At 38.8% G+C, this 21,961-nt stretch overlaps 5 protein-coding genes and 1 pseudogene across 5 annotated transcripts in view; 2 read left to right on the top strand and 4 right to left on the bottom strand.

Moving 5' to 3' along the window:
- LOC109828902 (pollen receptor-like kinase 1) overlaps window positions 1-1,445 on the bottom strand; it is a 2,358-nt gene extending 913 nt beyond the window's left edge. Inside the window, exons 1-2 of the mRNA XM_020395893.1 lie at window positions 1,191-1,445; window positions 1-388 (exon numbers count right to left, since the gene is read on the bottom strand). The exon at window positions 1-388 is cut by the window's left edge and continues 913 nt beyond it. Of these exons, the coding sequence (XP_020251482.1) occupies window positions 1-388; window positions 1,191-1,445 (643 nt within the window). The remainder of the gene's footprint in view (window positions 389-1,190) is intronic.
- On the bottom strand, window positions 3,550-16,788 carry LOC109828871 (transcriptional regulator ATRX). The gene is made up of 5 exons (XM_020395849.1): window positions 16,648-16,788; window positions 15,992-16,348; window positions 15,746-15,798; window positions 13,519-15,540; window positions 3,550-4,013 (listed from the first exon to the last, which is right to left on the bottom strand). The coding sequence occupies exons 2-4, from the start codon at window positions 16,288-16,290 to the stop codon at window positions 13,622-13,624; spliced, it is 2,271 nt and encodes a 756-aa protein (XP_020251438.1). The 5' UTR covers window positions 16,291-16,348; window positions 16,648-16,788; the 3' UTR covers window positions 3,550-4,013; window positions 13,519-13,621.
- Window positions 4,456-5,601, bottom strand: LOC109845075. Its single transcript, XM_020414263.1, has one exon. The coding sequence runs from the start codon at window positions 5,511-5,513 to the stop codon at window positions 4,587-4,589; it is 927 nt and encodes a 308-aa protein (XP_020269852.1). The 5' UTR covers window positions 5,514-5,601; the 3' UTR covers window positions 4,456-4,586.
- LOC109828893 (glutathione S-transferase T3-like) lies at window positions 6,511-7,585 on the bottom strand. The gene has a single exon (XM_020395882.1). The coding sequence runs from the start codon at window positions 7,583-7,585 to the stop codon at window positions 6,923-6,925; it is 663 nt and encodes a 220-aa protein (XP_020251471.1). The 3' UTR covers window positions 6,511-6,922.
- On the top strand, window positions 9,036-10,109 carry LOC109828886. The gene is made up of 2 exons (XM_020395872.1): window positions 9,036-9,684; window positions 9,838-10,109. Exons 1-2 carry the CDS (start codon window positions 9,036-9,038, stop codon window positions 10,107-10,109), a joined length of 921 nt encoding a protein of 306 aa, XP_020251461.1.
- LOC109828876 lies at window positions 10,803-12,265 on the top strand (annotated as a pseudogene).

The raw sequence follows: 21,961 nt of genomic DNA, 5'->3' as shown, positions 1-21,961 counted from the left end.
CGCCGTGGAGCATGTGAGCTAAGCTTCCGTTGAGGATGTAGTCTGTGATGATGAGCTTCTCCTCCTTCCTGTAGTAATAGGCCACAAGGGGCAACACGTTGGGATGAGACAAGCTCCCGAGCCTTCTCATGTGCTCCTGGAAGTCCTCCCTCCCCACCCCGTTCATCTCCTTGAATCTCTTCACCACCACCGACGGCCCTTCCATCAGCACCGCTTTGTACGATGACCCAAGGTTCCCGCTGCCCAGAACTTCAGCAGATGCCTTCAACAGATCCTGCAACTCGAACCTCTTTCTATCCTCCTTTATGAAACACAGCCTCCCGTGGCCCTCCTTGTGAGCCCCCTTCTTCCCACCACCACGCGCCGCCGCCAGCAGCGGATCCTTGCTCTAGCTTGTCGGCATCCAAGATTTCTGCGTTCTGGGCCCCGTGTGCCCTGTGGCGGGATGGGCTAAGGTGTCGTCTTTGCTTGAGCTTTTGAAGAGAGCGACGTTGATGATGACCAAGGCCAGGATTAAGACGGCCGCGATACAGCCCGCTATGATGCCGATCAACAGACCTCGGGACTCGTTTTTATTTCCTGGTGATGGTGATGGGCACGAAACTTCAAGAGGAGGTCCGCAGAGCTTGTCGTTGCCTGCACGCGCGTATATATATCATGCATGAAATATAAATTTGTGCGTGTGTATACACATGCGTGCGAAATACATATATATATACGTACAAGAACGTACGGAGGGATATGAGATTGCCCCCCATTAATTTTTTTCCTCTCTACGCATATATAACAGAGATCAGATTATAATTAAAGAGGCGATGGGAGTAGTAGAACCTGCAAACAAGCTCTGATCCATCATGCTGTTAAGCGTCAGGGGAATGCTCCCCTCCAGCTTGTTGAAGGAGACGTTGAGGAGCTTGAGGCCGGGCTGAGCGAGGTCTGGTATCTGTCCTTCGAACTGATTATCATCCAGCCTAAGGAACATGAGCTTGGACAGCTTTGTGAGCGACGAAGGGATCTTGCCGGTGAAGCCGTTGTTGGACAGGTACACCTTCTTCAACGACCTGGTCCCTGAGAAGGCGGCGTCAGGGATGTCCCCGGAGAAACGGTTGTTGGAGAGGTAGAGGGCCTTTAAGAGCCCCAAGCTTCGCGATGTCGCATGGGACCCACAAATTCGTTGTCCATGAGCTTACGGCACGGAGGCCAGGGAGGCCGCGAGCGGCTGTGACGTTGAGCTGGCCCGACAGGCGCATTCGTTCCAGCTGGAGGGCCCACACCTTGCCCCCGTGCAGTACACGCCTGGCCCACGTTGAGTGGCCGTTGTCGCTACTGCATGGATTAGAGCCGGCCTGCCAGCTTGTGTAGGGCTTCCACTTCTCCTTCCTCCTCCTCCGTTCAATGCGGATTTGAACCCGAGGAGGATATCGGCCTCCTCTGACAGGGCGCATCGGCTGCTGTCTCGGTGCTGGAGAGGAGGAGGAGGAGGAACGACAAGAAATCTACGGCAAAGACGAGGAGGTAGGTGCGGAAGCCGTAGAGCCCGGCCACAAGCCCTTTCCGGCCATGGACGTCGTTGTCAGGAGGGGGATATGGGATGGAAAATGGTGCTTGCAATTGCGAGGATGATCGAGATGGTATATATGATCAGGGCAACGTGGGGGGAGGGAGGGAGGGAGGAATACAGGCTCAGGCTCACGCTCAGGCTTTGGCTTGGTTAGGGTTAGTTATAATCGATGGGTGGCAACGACCTACTTCCTTCGATCCCTTCTTAATTTCTTACTATCTTTTTCTTTGTTTCGTGCATATATGGTACTGAAAAATGAAAGCGGAAAAACGAAAGAAAAAAAAAACAATGACACAAGGCAGGCCAACAACTAGCTAGTGATGGAATCTAATTTTTCAAACTGCCCCCATAGATTTTCTTTTGCCTGCCCTTCCCTTTTACATACAGACAGCTAAAGGTCGAGATTCATCTTCTTCGTTACATCAAATACAAAATTGACATATTTGTTACTAATCATATATTCATCTCGGGGAAAATGTGCCTACCTGCCTGGTACGTGCACGCCTGCGTGTTCCCCTTACTCTTGTGTGCTGGGATGCATTTCATGAATTTAGCCTAAGGGGCTGTTTGTTTGCAAAAATGGGAAGGGGAAAGCCTGTCAAAACTGACAGTTTTTGTCAGATTTGGCAGCTTTTCTCTAACTTTCTCCTTCAAAAAAATGAAACAAACGGGCCCTAAACTTTTTCCTAATGCTACTGTAACAACATTATCCATAATTAAAAAAAAAATCTAATAATCAGATATTTGATAATTATAATAAAATTTTAACTATCTATAATTAAAAAGTCACAAAATCATATCTCTCCTTAATTTAAATTTATATATATTTGTGAACTACTCTTAAAAGCTCGAAAAACATGTTATGTGTCAAAAAATTGCAATGCATCAATCAGAAATTGACATGTTGATGCTTAATCCTATTTTCAATTAAGAATTCTAATCTAATTAAAATATTCTATAATTAGCAAATTCTAATAATCAAAATCCCCATTTCTAATCTTCTTTACCTAAGAATCCTTATTAAATTAGGATTATCCATAATTTGAAAATTCTACTAATCAAATCTCTCCTTTATAGAGAATCATGAATTGCCTCTTCAAGGTCAAAAAATTAAAACCAATCCCTAAAAATCTAAAAATTACAAACTCTCTCTTAGATCCAAAAATTATAAACAATCTCCTGATAAATCTCAAATTCCAAAAGTTCGTAAAAATTAGAAATTTGAAAACAGACGTACTCATTGTCTCTTTCTTCATATGAATTTAATGTATTAGTTAATATATGATCTGTAAGTTATAGTCTATAAATAAATATAATCAATCATCTCTCTTAATACACTAAGATAGCTTTAATGTGTTCAAAAAGCATATAAACCAATATATACAAATCAAAAAAGTCAAAACAATCTGTACGAGTATGGGCTAATACTTGTATGAATATATAATAAACTTCCAAATATACATTATTATCCCATGCTATCAAAAAGTTACATTCATAGTTCGCTCTCATTTCGTGACTCCTGTTTGACCAACAAAGTTTCCCCTAATTTTGCCAAGTAGAATAAAACAAAGCTCATTGGGACTATATGCAAATGCCCAGAGTTCAACGGGGGTCGAGTGAAATCAACCCGAAGAAATAGTTATTCTCCTTGGGAGCTGTTTGGTTGGTTTAAAAAAAAAATCTATTATGGGAAACCTATTTTCTATAATATGCTTTTTTTTCTTTTGTTTGGTTCAACTCTTAAAAGCAAAATATAAGAGAATTGTCGTATAGAATTAATGCAATTCGAACTTCTCCCAGAAAATTAATGCAATTCGAACTTCTCCTAGAAAATAAAGAAGTCGCATGAAGTTAGAAATCTTGACCATTTTGGTAAAAAATTTAATTTATTGTATTTATCAATCATATTTTGCCACATTATCTTCTATTGTTCTTTCAACAATAATTTAACTTTACAAAAACATTATATTTAATTTGAATGCTATGGATATAAAAATTATTTTGTAAAAAAAAATAACTTACACATTTACAATCATATTCTGACGCAGGCAGCTGACATGATCATCGGACCCGCAGAATACGAAGACGTTTACGCATAGCAAATTTTCCAAACAAGCAATATATAATAAAGCGAAGACGGACATGACATGCGGCCATCCTCTGGTAACAACAATTGCCAAAAACAAAAGCTGGAGTTCCGTTAGAGGACCTTCAAGTACAACGGCATTAAAAATAATATATCACCTTAAGAAAAGCGAAGCATCTAATGTTGCAGAAACGAGTGAAAGTAGAGTTAATACTCTTCTCATCGCATCAAAGCACGTCTTAATCCAGCCTTCAGCTCTCGCACCAACCAAAGGAGTTCCTGCACGCTTATAATTCATAAACCTCAAGACCATCAGTAAATCCAAAGCAAGCAAGCTGCAAAAGGTTCTTCAAGCTACTAACATTCCTGCAAGAGAAGGAGAAATTAAGCGTCACCTGCCATCTTGGGTTAACATAAAAAGTAAACTCTAACACGTGAACAGAAAAAGCATAACCATCTCCAATGGCAAGGCAAATATTGCCTTTCTCTCTCCTTCCACCTCACTTTATTCTCTCTCCACATCACTTGCCTTTCAACTCCACAACAACTAGTTTTTCAAAAGTTTTTCACTTTATCTTTCCTCCACATCACTCAACCATATACCCCACCATATTTATTCATCCTATTATTCTTATTTTTTATACATTTTAATCGTTATTATATTTACTAATATATTTATAATTATAAAATTTAATTTTTATTATGTAATAAATAATATGTATTTTTTAATAATTTATAATTTTCAAAAAACTTAATTTTTAATGCAATAAATAATATATTAATTTTATAAAAGAAAACAACACACACTATTATTAATGTAGTGGTAAACCAAACATACATAATTTATTGAAAACGTACAAGAAAAAACACACCAAACATACATAGTTTATTGAAACATGCAAGAAAAAACACACCAAACATTGAAAGTTTTTGACATTTCTATTCGAAGGTTGCTCTAAATTTTTGCCAAATGTGCTCGACGAGATCTTTTTTCAACTGAATGTGTTTGGTCCTATCACGTAGATCGGCTCTAGTATGAATATCCGATTCAGCTAGGGCTTGAACGTGAACTTCAAATTGTGGCAACACTTGTGTTTGGACATTGAAAGAGGAGCTAGAGCTAGCGCTAGCATTGTTCGATGGTTCGAAGTAAATATTTTCCCAGTTCCGCGAATATGTATCTCGTTCATCCTCGACTATCATGTTATGTAAAATAATACAAGCCCTCATTATTTTACCTAAGACCTCAATGTCCCACATTCTAGCGGGCTGGCGAATAATAGCAAATCGTGCTTGGAGAACCCCAAATGCGCGTTCCACATCCTTCCTACATGATTCTTGTTGTTTGGCAAACAACTGCGCTTTGTGGGTTTGGGGCAATTGAATTGATTGGACAAAGACAGGCCATTTCGGATATATTCCATCTGCAAGATAGTAAGCACGATTGTATTGTCGCCCATTGACAATGAAATTCACCTCCGGGGCTTCACCGGACTCAATATCGTCAAATACCGGTGACTTATCTAGTACATTTATGTCGTTCAATGTACCTGGCAAACCAAAAAAAGCATGCCATATCCATAAAACAAAAGATGCCACTGCCTCAAGGATAACTGTTGTCGTCCCCTTGTGTCCACTAGTAAACTGTCCTTGCCAAGCCTTAGGACAATTCTTCCATTGCCAGTGCATGCAGTCGATACTTCCAATCATTCCGGGGAAACCACGCTCCTGACCAACTTGGAGTAACCTCTGCACGTCTTCCACATTTGGACGTCTTAAGTATTCATCTTGAAACAAAGCAATTACCCCATCGCAAAAATTGCGAGTGCACTCAATTGCGGTGGATTCTCCAATCTTCACATGCATCTGCGGCGACTCCGTATGCAAGCATGCGGATGGCAGCTGTACACTTTTGGATAGGTGACAAGCCCAAAATTTTTGAATTATCACGCCTTAGAGTGAAGTAGTTGTCATAATTTGATAATACGTCTACAATTCGTAGAAACAATGACCTTTTCATTCGATATCTTCGGCGAAACTGCATGTCGGAGTAAGTGCATGACTTGTCGAAGTAGTCGGCCATGAGCCTTTGATGGGCAGCTCCATGATCCCTATGCAGAATTTTTTTTTGTGTGTGGTCGTTCGTTTCTATGTTGTAACTCTTCAAGAAGTTGTTGCCTATCGAGTATGGAATTTTCCAACTCCCATTATCGTTGGACCTCTTCAAGGTTAACCATATTTGGGGGTAGATCCATTGGATGATAATTAGAGGAAAGTATGAAGTAAAATGCTTTGGTTGATATTCATATGATGTGCACTACCAGATTTATAGTGAATGAGCTCCGGATTCCATTCAATTTAGTTAACTAAATTGAATATGAAGATAAGATATTGAGTAGTCATAGTCTTGTCTGAGCTAGTGGTTTGATTATTGATTTTGGAGTGCAATGCAGTGAGTAGTCATAGTCTTGTCTGAGCTAGTGGGTTGATTATTGATTTTGGTGTGTAATGCAGTGAGTAGTCATAGTCTTGTCTGAGCTAGTGGGTTGGTTATTGATTTTGGAGTGTAATGCAGTGAGTAGTCATAGTCTTGTCGGAGCTAGTGGGTTGATTATTGATTTTGGAGTGTAATGCAGTGAGTAGTCATAGTCTTGTCTGAGCTAGTGAGTTGATTATTGATTTTGGAGTTTAATGCAGTGAGTAGTCATATCCATGTCCTTATATTCGTCAGAATGTGTAGTCACACAATATTCAAACAACACTATTATTCAAACAAAACATCGTAATTCAAAACAACACTCTTATTCAAACAACACGCTTACTGAAGAACATACATCACGACAATAAAACACACATTATGCAAACTAGTTCCCAAACAATTCCTTCTTCAACATACTATACGCCGCTTCATCTTCATCATCTCGGGCCTCTTTGTTCTTCAAGCTCAACCACATCTCTAACTTCTTATTGCGATTGTACTCCTGGATAGCTGAGACTTGAGACGCCCTGTATTGTTCATTAGCGTCACGACGAGATGCTAAATCGGACAACTCTTCCTGAATGGTAACCTTTGATTTTCTTGAAGTTGATGATTTACTAGATGAAGCTCTAGCTTTCTTCTTTGTTGCATCCCTACCTTCCGGACGTACAAGGGAATGAATAGCAGAATCAACGTCATCGCTACCACTCTTTCTCTTAGATCCACTACTTCCAGATTCAGTTGCTCCTGTGATATATTTGGGTTGGTGACGAACCAACTTCCACTCATCCAACAATTAAAACTTTGTACCTTGGTTTTCACTGTACAACTCTAGACCTTTGGATATGTAGTCATTGTCTGACCAACCACTACGTCTCTCCCTAGTAGCAGCACTATAACAACCAACAATACTAATCTTCTTGTTGAGGTCACGATAATGACTTTGACATTTTACAATGTTCCTCTGTATCCCACGATCGGAGTTCTCATTCACGTAATCAGAGATTTTGCCCCAAAAAGTATCACCCTTTTGATTTGAACCCAATTCACTGTCAGTACTGTAGTGGAAATAACCAGTTAATAACAACTTGTTCTCTTCAAAAGTCCAACTGGCGTAATTTCCTTTCTTCGCTGATTGTTGGGTTGGAGCTTCAAAACTGTGGGGAGTATCCCCACCAAGTTCTCCCAGAGAGATTTGTGTAGAAAATTGTGGGATATCAGTGGATCCACTACTAAAGCGAGGTGTGTTTGGCTTACTAGTCGGTTCAATGTTTGGAAAATTGACATGAGATGGAAGAGAGCTGTTTCCAGGAACTGGTTGATAGTCATATGGCATACAAGGATGATTATACGGGTATTGCATTCCATAATTTGGTGGCATCATATTAGGATTTTGATAGCCATATGGCATATAAGGATGATTTTCAGGCCGTTGTGTATTTGGATTTTGAGGTTGCATATTCGGATTTTGAGATTGGTTTGGATAGTTGTAATTTGGGAGAAAGTTTTAGTTCTGTGAAGGATCCATGAAGGATGTTGAAGATGGAAGAAGAAGAAAAAAATGAGAGGGTGAGAATGTGGAAGTTGGTAATATAAGGAATGAAGTGAGTAAAAACTTGATTTTTTTTTGTGTCCAAATAACATAAACTCAAGCTCTATTTATAGACCTTGAAAAATAAAAAATAAGGGTGAAAAAAATAATTAATTTAGAGCAATTATTGATATAAAAAAAGTCATTTAAATAATGGAGGAAAGAAAAACAAAAGAAAAACATAAAAAGTAAACTCTAACACGTGAACAGAAAAAGCATAACCATCTCCAATGGCAAGGCAAATATTGCATTTCTCTCTCCTTCCACCTCACTTTATTCTCTCTCCACATCACTTGCCTTTTCCAATTGCCTTTCAACTCCACAACAACTAGTTTTTCAAAAGTTTTTCACTTTATCTTTCAACTCCACCTCACTTGACTTTTGTTTTTCTTTGTTTTTTTTTTTAATTTCAGCTGCTGACACGCGGGACAGTTGGTGAAATTTAACCGGTAGGCAAATTTTGCCTTTTCTCTCCCCTACTTTTCATTTGTCTATCCACTTGCTTAGCCATTGCACCAAATAATTGTCCCAATTGTTAGCCATTGCACTTGGTCTAATAAGTAAACAATGTACGACTACCATTCTACCAAAGCTTTCCAATAAGACCAAGTGCAATGGCTAACAATTGGGACAATTATTTGGTGCAATGGCTAAGCAAGTGGATAGGCAAATAAAAAGTAGGGGAGAGAAAAAGCAAAATTTGCCTACCGGATAAATTTCACCAACCGTCCCGCGTGTCAGCGGCTGAAATTTAAAAAAAAACAAAAACACACCTCAAACCAATCAGAATGCGCCACGTCGGCGCTGCTGGGCCTGCAGCAGCCCACAGGCGCGTGTCTCCCACGCGCCTGAATGACTTTTGTTTTTCTTTTGTTTTTCTTTCCTCCATTATTTAAATGACTTTTTTTATATCAATAATTGCTCTAAATTAATTATTTTTTTCACCCTTATTTTTTATTTTTCAAGGTCTATAAATAGAGCTTGAGTTTATGTTATTTGGACACAAAAAAAATTTGTTTTTCTTTATTCCATTATTTAAATGACTTTTTTTATATCAATAATTGCTCTAAATTAATTATTTTTTTTCATCCTTATTTTTTATTTTTCAAGGTCTATAAATAGAGCTTGAGTTTATGTTATTTAGACACAAAAAAAAATCAAGTTTTTACTCTTATCATTCCTTATATTTCCAACTTCCACATTCTCACCCTCTCATTTTTTTCTTCTTCTTCCATCTTCAACATCCTTCATGGATCCTTCACAGAACTAAAACTTTCTCCCAAATTACAACTATCCAAACCAATCTCAAAATCCGAATATGCAACCTCAAAATCCAAATACACAACGGCCTGAAAATCATCCTTATATGTCATATGGCTATCAAAATCCTAATATGATGCCACCAAATTATGGAATGCAATACTCGTATAATCATCCTTATATGTCATATGACTATCAACCAGTTCCTGGAAACAGCTCTCTTCCATCTCATGTCAATTTTCCAAACATTGAACCGACTAGTGAGCCAAACACACCTCGCTTTAGTAGTGGATCCACTGATATCCCACAATTTTCTACACAAATCTCTCTGGGAGAACTTGGTGGGGATACTCCCCACAGTTTTGAAGCTCCAACCCAACAATCAGCGAAGAAAGGAAATTACGCCAGTTGGACTTTTGAAGAGAACAAGTTGTTATTAACTGGTTATTTCCACTACAGTACTGACAGTGAATTGGGTTCAAATCAAAAGGGTGATACTTTTTGGGGCAAAATCTCTGATTACGTGAATGAGAACTCCGATCGTGGGATACAGAGGAACATTGTAAAATGTCAAAGTCATTATCGTGACCTCAACAAGAAGATTAGTATTGTTGGTTGTTATAGTGCTGCTACTAGGGAGAGACGTAGTGGTTGGTCAGACAATGACTACATATCCAAAGGTCTAGAGTTGTACAGTGAAAACCAAGGTACAAAGTTTTAATTGTTGGATGAGTGGAAGTTGGTTCGTCACCAACCCAAATATATCACAGGAGCAACTGAATCTGGAAGTAGTGGATCTAAGAGAAAGAGTGGTAGCGATGACGTTGATTCTGCTATTCATTCCCTTGTACGTCCGGAAGGTAGGGATGCAACAAAGAAGAAAGCTAGAGCTTCATCTAGTAAATCATCAACTTCAAGAAAATCAAAGGTTACCATTCAGGAAGAGTTGTCCGATTTAGCATCTCGTCGTGACGCTATTGAACAATACAGGGCGACTCAAGTCTCAGCTATCCAGGAGTACAATCGCAATAAGAAGTTAGAGATGTGGTTGAGCTTGAAGAACAAAGAGGCCCGAGATGATGAAGATGAAGCGGCGTATAGTATGTTGAAGAATGAATTGTTTGGGAACTAGTTTGCATATTCCGTGTATTATTATCGAATTGTGTGTTCTTCATAATAATGTGTGTTTTATTGTCGTGATGTATGTTCTTTAGTAAGCGTGTTGTTTGAATAAGAGTGTTGTTTTGAATTACGATGTTTTGTTTGAATAATAGTGTTGTTTGAATATTGTGTGACTACACATTCTGACGAATTGTTTTGTTTGAATAATAGTGTTGTTTGAATATTGTGTGACTACACATTCTGACGAATATAAGGACATGGATATGACTACTCACTGCATTACACTCCAAAATCAATAATCAACTCACTAGCTCAGACAAGACTATGACTACTCACTGCATTACACTCCAAAATCAATAATCAACCCACTAGCTCCGACAAGACTATGACTACTCAATATCTTATCTTCATATTCAATTTATCAACTCACTAGCTCAGACAAGACTATGACTACTCACTGCATTACACTCCAAAATAAATAATCAACTCACTAGCTCAGACAAGACTATGACTACTCACTGCATTACACTCCAAAATAAATAATCAACTCACTAGCTCAGACAAGACTATGACTACTCACTGCATTACACTCCAAAATAAATAATCAACTCACTAGCTCAGACAAGACTATGACTACTCACTGCATTACACTCCAAAATCAATAATCAACCCACCAGCTCTGACAAGACTATGACTACTCAATATCTTATCTTCATATTCAATTTAGTTAACTAAATTGAATGGAATCCGGAGCTCATTCACTATAAATCTGGTAGTGCACATCATATGAATATCAACCAAAGCATTTTACTTCATACTTTCCTCTAATTATCATCCAATGGATCTACCCCCAAATATGGTTAACCTTGAAGAGGTCCAACGACAATGGGAGTTGGAAAATTCCATACTCGATAGGCAACAACAACTTCTTGAAGAGTTACAACATAGAAACGAACGACCACACAAAAAAAAAATTCTGCATAGGGATCATGGAGCTGCCCATCAAAGGCTCATGGCCGACTACTTCGACGAGTCATGCACTTACCCGACATGCAGTTTCGCTGAAGATATCGAATGAAAAGGTCATTGTTTCTACGAATTGTAGACGCATTATCAAATTATGACAACTACTTCACTCTAAGGCGTGATAATTCAAAAAATTTGGGCTTGTCACCTATCCAAAAGTGTACAGCTGCCATCCGCATGCTTGCATACGGAGTCGCCGCAGATGCATGTGATGAGTATGTGAAGATTGAAGAATCCACCGCAATTGAGTGCACTCGCAATTTTTGCGACGGGGTAATTGCTTTGTTTCAAGATGAATACTTAAGACGTCCAAATGTGGAAGACGTGCAGAGGTTACTCCAAGTTGGTCAGGAGCGTGGTTTCCCCGGAATGATTGGAAGTATCGACTGCATGCACTGGCAATGGAAGAATTGTCCTAAGGCTTGGCAAGGACAGTTTACTAGTGGACACAAGGGGACGGCAACAGTTATCCTTGAGGCAGTGGCATCTTTTGATTTATGGATATGGCATGTTTTTTTTGGTTTGCCAGGTACATTGAACGACATAAATGTACTAGATAGGTCACCGGTATTTGACGATATTAAGTCCGGTGAAGCCCCGGAAGTGAATTTCATTGTCAATGGGCGACAATACAATCGTGCTTACTATCTTGCAGATGGAATATATCCGAAATGGCCTGTCTTTGTCCAATCAATTCAATTGCCCCAAACCCACAAAGCGCAGTTGTTTGCCAAACAACAAGAATCATGTAGGAAGGATGTGGAACGCGCATTTGGGGTTCTCCAAGCACGATTTGCTATTATTCGCCAGCCCGCTAGAATGTGGGACATTGAGGTCTTAGGTAAAATAATGAGGGCTTGCATTATTTTACATAACATGATAGTCGAGGATGAACGAGATACATATTCGCGAAACTGGGAAAATATTGACTTCGAACCATCGAACAATGCTAACGCTAGCTCTAGCTCCTCTTTCAATGTCCAAACACAAGTGTTGCCACAATTTGAAGTTCACGTTCAAGCCCGAGCCGAATCGGATATTCATACTAGAGCCGATCTACGTAATAGGACCAAACACATTCAGTTGAAAAAGGATCTCGTCGAGCACATTTGGCAAAAATTTGGAGCAACCTTCAAATAGAAATGTCAAAAACTTTCAATGTTTGGTGTGTTTTTTCTTGCATGTTTCAATAAACTATGTATGTTTGGTGTGTTTTTTCTTGTACGTTTTCAATAAATTATGTATGTTTGGTTTACCACTACATTAATAATAGTGTGTGTTGTTTTCTTTTATAAAATTAATATATTATTTATTGCATTAAAAATTAAGCTTTTTGAAAATTATAAATTATTAAAAAATACATATTATTTATTACATAATAAAAATTAAATTTTATAATTATAAATATATTAGTAAATATAATAATGATTAAAATGTATAAAAATTAGAATAATAGGATGAATAAATATGGTGGGGTATATGGTTGAGTGATGTGGAGGAAAGATAAAGTGAAAAACTTTTAAAAAACTAGTTGTTGTGGAGTTGAAATGCAATTGGAAAAGGCAAGTGATGTGGAGAGAGAATAAAGTGAGGTGGAAGGAGAGAGAAAGGCAATATTTGTCTTGCCATTGGAGATGGTAAGGGACTGTTTGGTTGAGTGGTTTTATAGAGAACATTATATAGAAAATGGCTGGATAGTGATAGTTTTGTAAATAAAGTTTTTCTGGAGATTTCTATAATTGTGTTTGGTTCAAAAAATAATTTACAGAAAAGTTTTATATAAAGTACAGAAAAGTACCCCATTTTATAGAAATCAATTTCCGCTCAAAACGGACGGAAATCACCCAGAAATCTGACGCATATATTAAAAAATTAATTAATTACATCAGTACTCTTCCCATGTGATTTCCCATGAGCATTGTTAGTAAGCTATTTTCTATAAAGTGACATCCAACCAAACAAAAGAAAAAGAAAACAACATATTTTCTATAAAGTTAGAAACTTTTTCCATACTTTGAACCAAACAAAGAAATAGCAAAAAATAAGAAATATGGTACTCTTTTGAGTTCTATAAATTTTTCTTACAAATTTTATAGAAATACAAGGAAATCAAATTTTGCGTACTTTTCTTTTTCCTTTTTTTTTATAGAAATTGAACCAAACAGCCCCTAAAGTTATAACAAGTATTCTTGGAGGAGTTTTATAGCATGCAGAAGGGTAGTACTAGTACAACTGAAAGCAAGCAACTGAGCCTCAAAAAATAGATTCAGATACGGAGTGCGACCTTGCAATCTGTGCATGGTCAGTCCAAATATCGCTAAACAGTGACTTGATATATGAATAAAGGTTCACACTAAATACTTGAGAAAGCTCAAAAGAAACCATCGACTCACCTTCAGAGAGGCATAGAATACATGAAAGATGATCCCTAACCACCACCATGAAAGATGATTAGTAATCACCATCACGAAAGATGATTAGGAATCACCATCATACTCAATCCCAACGCCTGTGAGGAGCTAAATCTTCCCTGTATTTATGCTCGTAACTGCCTCGCTCATGATGCTGCCCAGAAGTCTTATGCCTTTTCCTCTTGGCGTCATCATGGCCCTGTCCATATTCACGGCGGCTTTTGCTGTCACGCTTACTATCAGTTGAGTGTTCCTTCAGAGTCTGGCGCTCTCGATTATTCGAATATAAGCGATCTTCCATTATTCGGTCTTCCGAGCTGCGATTATACTTTGCATGACCTTTGCTATCCCCCTCTTTCTTTCTCTCCTCTTTTATACCAGCACTTCCAGATTTTGAATCCAGCATGTCAGGGAACTTTTCCTCGACTTCTCTCTTTCTGATGCTCTTACTAACACCATCATCAATATTCTGATTGGACATTCTATTGACTTCTCTCTTTCTGATGCTCTTACTAACACCATCATCAATATTCTGATTGGACATTCTATCGTTTCCACGATCATACCTTCCACCAGTCCAATAACTTGAACCGTTGCCTTGAGTAGACCTGTGTTTCTTGGTAAGTTTCTCATTCTCTCTGTCACCTAAACCAACACATGCCTTTCCACTTCCATGCCGTGTCTGCTTATAGTTTCTGCTATCATCAGAATCAGAGTCACTTCCATAATCAGACTCCGAGCTGTCATTATCATCAGTAACAGCATGGTGTTTCCTTTTAGTACCTTGCAGTTTCTTTCCATCTAACTTTTTTGCTTTCAGAGTCCTTTCCCTTGCGCCCTCACTATCACTGCTCTCGTCATCAGTATCATGTTGATTCCTTTTTTTCTCAATGACTTCTTCTTTTGCCTTCACATAAGCAACATCCTTCTTTATATTCTTCTTCTCGTTCTCATTCATCTCCCATCTTCCACCAGTATCATGCCTCATAATCCCGGGCTTGCTAATCTTCCCCGTTCCCTTTGTTACGTTTCCCTTTGTATCATCACCTTCAGCCTGCTTACCATCTGAACCATGCCCTCTACTATTTCTTTCCTGCCCTTTGTTATGCATGGCATAATCACTGTCACTGTCACTGTCTGAAGTGAAGGCTTTGTGCATTCTGCCATGCTTCTTGTGTTCAATCACCTTTTCTTTTCTGTTTCTTTTCCGATAATTACCATCAGATTCAGAATCATCAGAATCAGATTTTTTAGTATTAGTCCGTTGCTTCCCGAATCGTTTCCTGTCCAAGTCTGAATCCGAATCTGTGTTGTATCTACCACGTTTCTTAATATAACTTTGAGCATTTTTTCTAGCATCTTGTTTTCTAGAATAACTATCAGAATCCGAACTCCCGGTTCCCTGGCACCTATGGCCTCTCACCTGCTTGTTTGAAGTTTTCCTCGTGATCTGTTTGCCGCTGGTATCAAAATCACCCTGGAAATCATGTCGAGTAGGAACACCCCCATGACTTTTTCCCCTCCCTTCATGCCTTCCACTATTATCACTATCATAGTTATCAGAACCATAGATGTGCTTCCCCTTTCTATCATTAACAGTTTTAATTCCTCTGCCATCATCTTTCTTTCCATCCCATTCTTTCATCTCCTTTTTAGAATTCTTCCCAGCTTTGAGATCTTCCCCTATATGATTTCCCTTCTTCAAGCTCTCTTCATCTTCATCATTCATGGTACCATGATATTTTGAATCCTTTTTCTGATGTTGATCCTTCTGCCTATCAATTTCTTCAATGTGAAAGCTAGATGCTTCAGTCTCCTGTTTTTGTTCCTGGACTTCATTCTCAGAAGGTTCATCTGATCGCTTGATTCGAAGTGCGGCCCTCAATGTCTCTAGCTGTTTCTCTTTGCGTGCAGCAACTTGATGTGTCTGTGTATCTGAGAACCTGAAAAGTTCAAAATAACCACAAATGACCAGCCATCCCAAAAAAAAAGGAAAGAAGACCACTCAACTCTCCTAAAATAAAGACCAGTAGATAATATAGAGCCTATAGTTAAGCTGAAGTATACAGCCTCAAAAATCCATGCTCAACAGGCGTTGTAGGACACTTCAAAGTTTTCTAGATTTTATATTTCAAAGCACCTCTGTCACTTAAAGAATTATAATTCCGATGATAAAAGAAATTGGAACAAGTTACAACTTACAAGATACATGAAGATATGAAAAACCTCATGATACTACTTGCGTATGAGAGAGACATTACACTACAAGATGAAGATGAAGGGTGAAGATAATCAATGCTGCTCTAGTCAGCTGCTCTGGATTTGCAACTACTGGAAGAAAAAAAATCCCTAAAGCCCCCAACCCTTCACGCACGGTGAGGACAGGAAAGATGGAAATCATGAAATAACAGGGACCAACACAAACCAACAGAGGTGACAAAATTCAAGCCTATACTATTTCATAATTGGGTTATCTGGATNTTCAGAGTCGGTGTAGCCTTGGTCAGCCAGGGTTTCCTGGAGGACGAGAAGCTTGAGCTCGACCTGGCGCTTACGATCGTGCTCCAGGATGTCCTTGTTAGCTTTCTTGATAGAAAGACCACCTGCCGCAGCTCCATCTCCCCCAATCCCTCCTCCGGCGCTGTAACTGGTATCGACCTTTCCACTGCGGGGCTTCACAAAGAACTTATTGCTCTGGATGTATCCGTTGGTACCTGACCCTCTTGGGGTCTGCAGCCCGATCCCGTTATACATTCTTCTTCTTCTTCGTCTTCTTCTTCTTCAAGCCCTTATAAAATCCAAAATCCAAACCCTTTTAAACAAAAAAAAAACACAACCTTAGCTGCTGATGAGGTATAGCAAACGAAAAAGATAAAATCTTTGATTGATTTGTATAACTAATTAACTATCAAAGTAATTAATCGGCTAACCAAACAATATAGCTTGAATAAGAAGAAGACAAAAACCTAATCAAAGAAAAGGAAATAAAACGATCGAGATGCGTGCGAACTAATTCCAGATTTGAGTTGGAAACCCTAACCCTAAGAAAATAAGAGAAGATGGATACAGGTCTCGATTGGTGAATCGATCGATTGATTATTCTCCTTTTACCTTCCTTTCCTTCCTTGCTCGCTTCCTCTACCGCACAATCCTCCTGCCGCCGAATCCCTAAATCCCAGTTCCCGAAAGCAAAGCAAATCCTAGCAAAGATCGGTCTTGAATTGGGGATCTTATTCTCGATAATCCAACGGACTGGATTCAATGGGTAAGATAAATATAGACCTCATCCCTTGAACCCTTAAATCTTTCATATTTTTAACATAGTCCCTCACAAAATTTAATTTATCACTACGTCCCCCAATTTTTAAGCTACTATGAACTAGTACCTCAAATCGTTGAAATTGCTATTTGGGACTCCAATTCTTAAGGATTTTTTTTCAATTTAGTCCCACCAGTAGAATTAGAAATTAAAGGGATTAATTTGAAACAATTTATGATAATTGCAAGACCTTGTAGAAATTTTGATAGACCAATTACTCTTGATGAGAGTGACTTACTTCAAAATAACTTTAAAGTTGGGAGACTAAATAGCAACTTCAATAATTTGAATGAGTGTTTTCAAAATAGCTTATGAATTAGGGGCCCAATAATACATTTCCATAATATAAGAGTCTAGCTCAAAATATGAAGGATTTGACTAATAGAAAATTATACCTTCTTTTAAATATACTAGTTGATTTGCATGTTCAATGCACATGCAATGCACACGTGGTTGAATATCATAATTATTTATATTGATAAAAATAGAATAAAAATAAAAAAGGAAAACAAAGTTTTTCGTAAAATTGATCAACTCAATAATCTCTCTCTCAAATGAAATATTATCATTGTTTTATTCAACCCAGATTGTGACTACGTGATCTACTATTTGTGAGTTATAAACACATTAATCTAGTACAACATCTCTATTTATTAGTATCTTGAAGTCTTTAAAGATGGGTGATCATTCAATTCACAAAGAATTTTGCATATGAATTTATTTGCAATATGCCCATTAAATTTTTAGTTATGGTTTGGCTCATATTAACGTTAATTTTTAGTTGTAATTTCACTCATATTTATATTATCTAATATTCTCAATCAATTTTATAGCTCATTCTCTGTATCACAGAAGTAAAACTGAAAGTATGAAGAATTATTATTTTTTTAAATTAGAGCAGGGAGATTATGATATATTTCGCTATGTGCTCTAAATATTAAAAAAAATTCTTTGATGCAAGGTCACTATCAAATCTTACCACAAACGATGTGAATAAAAAATGATATTACAACTCACTTGCCACTAGTAGAAAAATGACCAAACTAGACAAAAAAAGTTTCCGTCTAGGTTGAGGAAAAATAGACGGAAATTTTTCGTCTGGATTGTTCCGTCTAGTTTGAGACATTCTAGATAAAAAAATTTGTCTAGAATGCCAACCTAGACGGAATAATTTTTTTAAAATTAAAAACTCAACCTAGACGGAATAATTCCTTCTAGGTTGATCTTAAAAACAAAAAAAATACGAAAACCCTAAACGTATCCGCCCCCCCTCCTCCCCCGCTGCACTAAAGCATTGTAATCCCAACAATCCCCCCCGCCCCAACCCCCCCGCCCCTCGTGACCCCCCGACCCACCACCGCACCCACCCAGAAAAAAATCGCCACACACCGCCCCTTCCAACAAATTCCTCCCCCTCACCCGCAAATAATCCCCCACCCCTCGTCACAACACCCAACATGCGTCCCACCATCGCTTGAGACAGCCCCTCGTACCACCCCGTAAAATCAACTCCCTCCCTCCCCCATGAACGGAATCACCTCGTCGTACTCTCGTCCCTCGCCGTGCCCTCATCTCTCGCCGACCCTCGTCATGCCCTCGTCCCTCGCCGACCCTCATCGTGTCTTCATCCCTCACCGACCCACCTCGCCTCACTCATTCGGTCTCTGAGAGGCTGAGCAAAATCCTCGAGAACAAGATCTCAAGAATCTCGTCAATGGGTAAAAGGTCATATTATTCTGATTTTTTTGTTGTTATTTTTGGGAAATTATTTGGTGTGTAGATGGAAAGATTAGATTTTTATCAGTTCTAGTTTTGGTCTGATTGCATCTTTAACACTAGGTGTCGATGGGTGTTTGGTGGAAAATTGTAATAAGAAAAATAATGAAAGAATCGTATTTGATTTATTCTCTCTAACTGCTTAGAAAAAGAATGATTACAACTCTCTCGATCTCGATTACAATTGGACTTCCTGATTACAAAAGAGAGGAGAATGAATTTGATTCTTCCCTTTGTTTAATTCTGGGTTCTTTACGGCGGCGATGGAGTGCCTCCCTCGAATGCTCGCGTCGAGTTTGCTCTCCGTTGACGATCCGCACGTCTTGATTCACTGGAACGATATCTCCTCCTCACGATTTGACGCTGTGGAGAACTTGCGAAGCAAGTTTGAAACCCCGGACGAGTTGATAACTCAGATCGAGTTTAGAAACTCAGAACGAGTTTAAACTCTGTAACAGAATTGATTTGAACCGAAAATCGGTTAATAAGCCAAGGATGAAAGCTCCAAGGAATGCTCCAGAGATTGAGCGAAGACCCCCCTTTTCTGATCTCCAGATCCGAGAAATCTCCAAGATCTGAAGATGATCTGCTCAAGAGGTTGCCGATCTCTCCTTTTGCGATCTGTTTTTGATGCAAAAAGCCGATCCCTTAACTCAATTGAGTTTCTAGTATTTATAGAGGATTAAGGGTGATAACTACCCCCTTAATCTGCTCCTAAGTGGGGCGGAAATCCCTCAAATTATGGGGGGAAACGGTTCCTGGAACTGTTCGGTTCGTGTTTGAACGAGTCAAACGCCGAAAATGGCGTTCTGGGCCCGAACTCTGCGTTTTAGACTAAAAACGCAGAGTTGGGCCTATGTTGGGTGGCTGAACGCACAGGCCGCGATACGTTGTAAATCTGAAACGCAGAGTTGGGACGCAGAGATGAACTCTGCGTTTTGGACCTGAGACGCAGAGTTGGAACACAGAGATGAACTCTGCGTTTTGGACCTGAGACGCAGAGTTGGGTTCTGCATGGACTCTACGCTTTGAGTCCACGAACTCTGCGTTTTGACTCTGGAATATAGTCACGGCCTCTGCGTTTCGAGTTTGGAACGCAGCCACGACCTCTGCGTTTTGAGTCTCAAATGCAGCCACGACCTCTGTGTTTTGAATATGGAACGCAGCCACGACCTCTGCGTTTTGAGTCTCAAATGCAGCCACGACCTCTGCGTTTTGAATCTGGAATGCAGCCACGACCTCTGCGTTTTGAATCTCAAATGCGATCATGACCTCTGCGTTTTGAATCTCAAATGCGGTCACGACCTCTGCGTTTTGAGTTTAGAACGCGGGCATGACCTCTGCGTTTTGAATCTTGGATGCAGAGGTGAGCCTTAGGTGGGCTCGGCGAACTTCGGGCTAAGCCCAATGTTCAGACGAAGTCTAATCTTGCAGACGGACTTCAGAACATAACTTGTTGCGAAGAACATGTCATAACTTTCAAACCGTAAGTCGGAATTGGACGAATTATATATGAAAATCGGCTATCTCGATGAGACGGAGCCGACCAAACCAACCTCATTGGGTTCGGTTTGCTCTGTTAGTTTTGCCAAATTCCTTACGGTTTGAGTGATATCTGTGTTTTAATATGAAGAGACCGTCAATTTGTAGTCTCTTTTGCTAGAGCGTTGCAAAGATTGTCACCTTGTAACCTTCGTCTTGGCTCCTTGAAAATATGAGAGTCATCAGATTGTAACTCCCGATGTTGATTGTGAACCTTCTACGTGAAAGTCTTCAAATTGTAGCCTTCTGGAAGTCGTCAGATTGTCAAATTGTAGCCTTCTGGAAGTCGTCAAATTGTAACTTCCGTCATCGGTGTTTGATGGGGATAAGATATATGTTGTGATTTTTAGACAGCCTACAATGGGTAATTAGATTTTGCTCTCGGTCCATTCATTAATGTGAAAAGCAATATCGGATTCAACTTGGGATAGTTGTAGGCTTTCTATGCTAATGTATTAGGTAAAAGCAATGAGCTTCTTGTCGCTCCCTCTTTTTTTTTTTTTTTTTTTGGGGGGGGGGGGGGGGATCCTGGCATGAATTGGTTTAGGTCAGGATATTCAGCTGATTGTTTACATTTCATCATGATCAAACTTTCTTCAGCTGAACAATTGAAGTATTCTTTAGCTTGGTTGTTTTATTTTATTTTATTTTTTTCGGTTAATATGTCTCTGTTTCCATGTTAGGGGTTGTTGATTTACTATGTATATGTATTATATTGTGGCTTTTACTGTGAGAACATGTATTATGCTTATACCGTGCTAAGCAATCCCTTTGCTTTGTGTTTATATTGATAAGAATGATTTTTTTTAGCTTTTGTTACAATTAGATATCTTCATGAGCTTAACCTGATGGCCTGGAAACATATAATAATTCTCAGTTCTCCTTTTTGTGCACTTACACAAGTAACCTCATATATGTGTATCGCTCCCAATAGAAAGGGAGAAATAAATAGATTATTGAGCTTACATATTATGGAATCAACGGAAGCATGTAATAATGGGAGAAAAGACAACAGCATAAAGGTGCAGATATTTAAATGACTCTGCATGAATTTAGTTATAGTTCAGAGCTCTTTTGAGTTTTGTGCTTGTGCATTGTTGTTGTTGGAGGTATTGGTCTAATTGTAGAGCATCAGGAGAATGGTTCAGTAGGTATTAGTATTAAACAAATGGTTCAGTAGGTGTTAGTATTAAACCCCATTATTTCTCCTTGTGTTGCCTTCAACCTTCCATGAATTGTTCTTGTCAAAGATGCTTGTTGTCTTGTTGAAAGCTCAGTGTGTTCCTTGGACGTGCATTTTGCTCTCAATTCCATTGCAGTATTCCATATGATTTGTGAATTTTCCAGTTGAAAGCTCATTTTTTTGGTTGTGCTAATCATAAGGAACAACATTATATGATTTTACAAATGCGACTACATGGATTTTATTTTTTATAGAACTTTTTTTCCTTTCACTATCATCCCGCTTTTGACTAAATTTCCATCATTTTTTTCTGTTTGTTTTAGTGATTGCGAATGTAGTCTTCCATCATTCTGGTAGAAATTTTTAGCTCATTTATATTTTATAAATCCTTCTATGTTTGTAATAATTATGGTCCAATATGTGTTAAACTTCTCAAACTTTCAAAGCAAGTACTAATGCATAGTCATAAAAGAAAAGTGGTGATGATAGTGAAGTTACTAGGAGGAGTGTCATTAAAGTGAACTGCTTTTTACTATGGAAAAATGGGTTAATGTATCATGTGTACATGGTTTGAGTATCTATTTTACTAGGTGTGATGGTCTATA

The sequence above is a fragment of the Asparagus officinalis genome, chromosome 1 (assembly GCF_001876935.1).
Source record: "Asparagus officinalis chromosome 1, Aspof.V1, whole genome shotgun sequence".
Classification (NCBI taxonomy): Eukaryota; Viridiplantae; Streptophyta; class Magnoliopsida; order Asparagales; family Asparagaceae; genus Asparagus; species Asparagus officinalis.
Note: the sequence above shows the minus strand (reverse complement) of the source record. Positions and strands in the feature narration are given on the sequence as shown.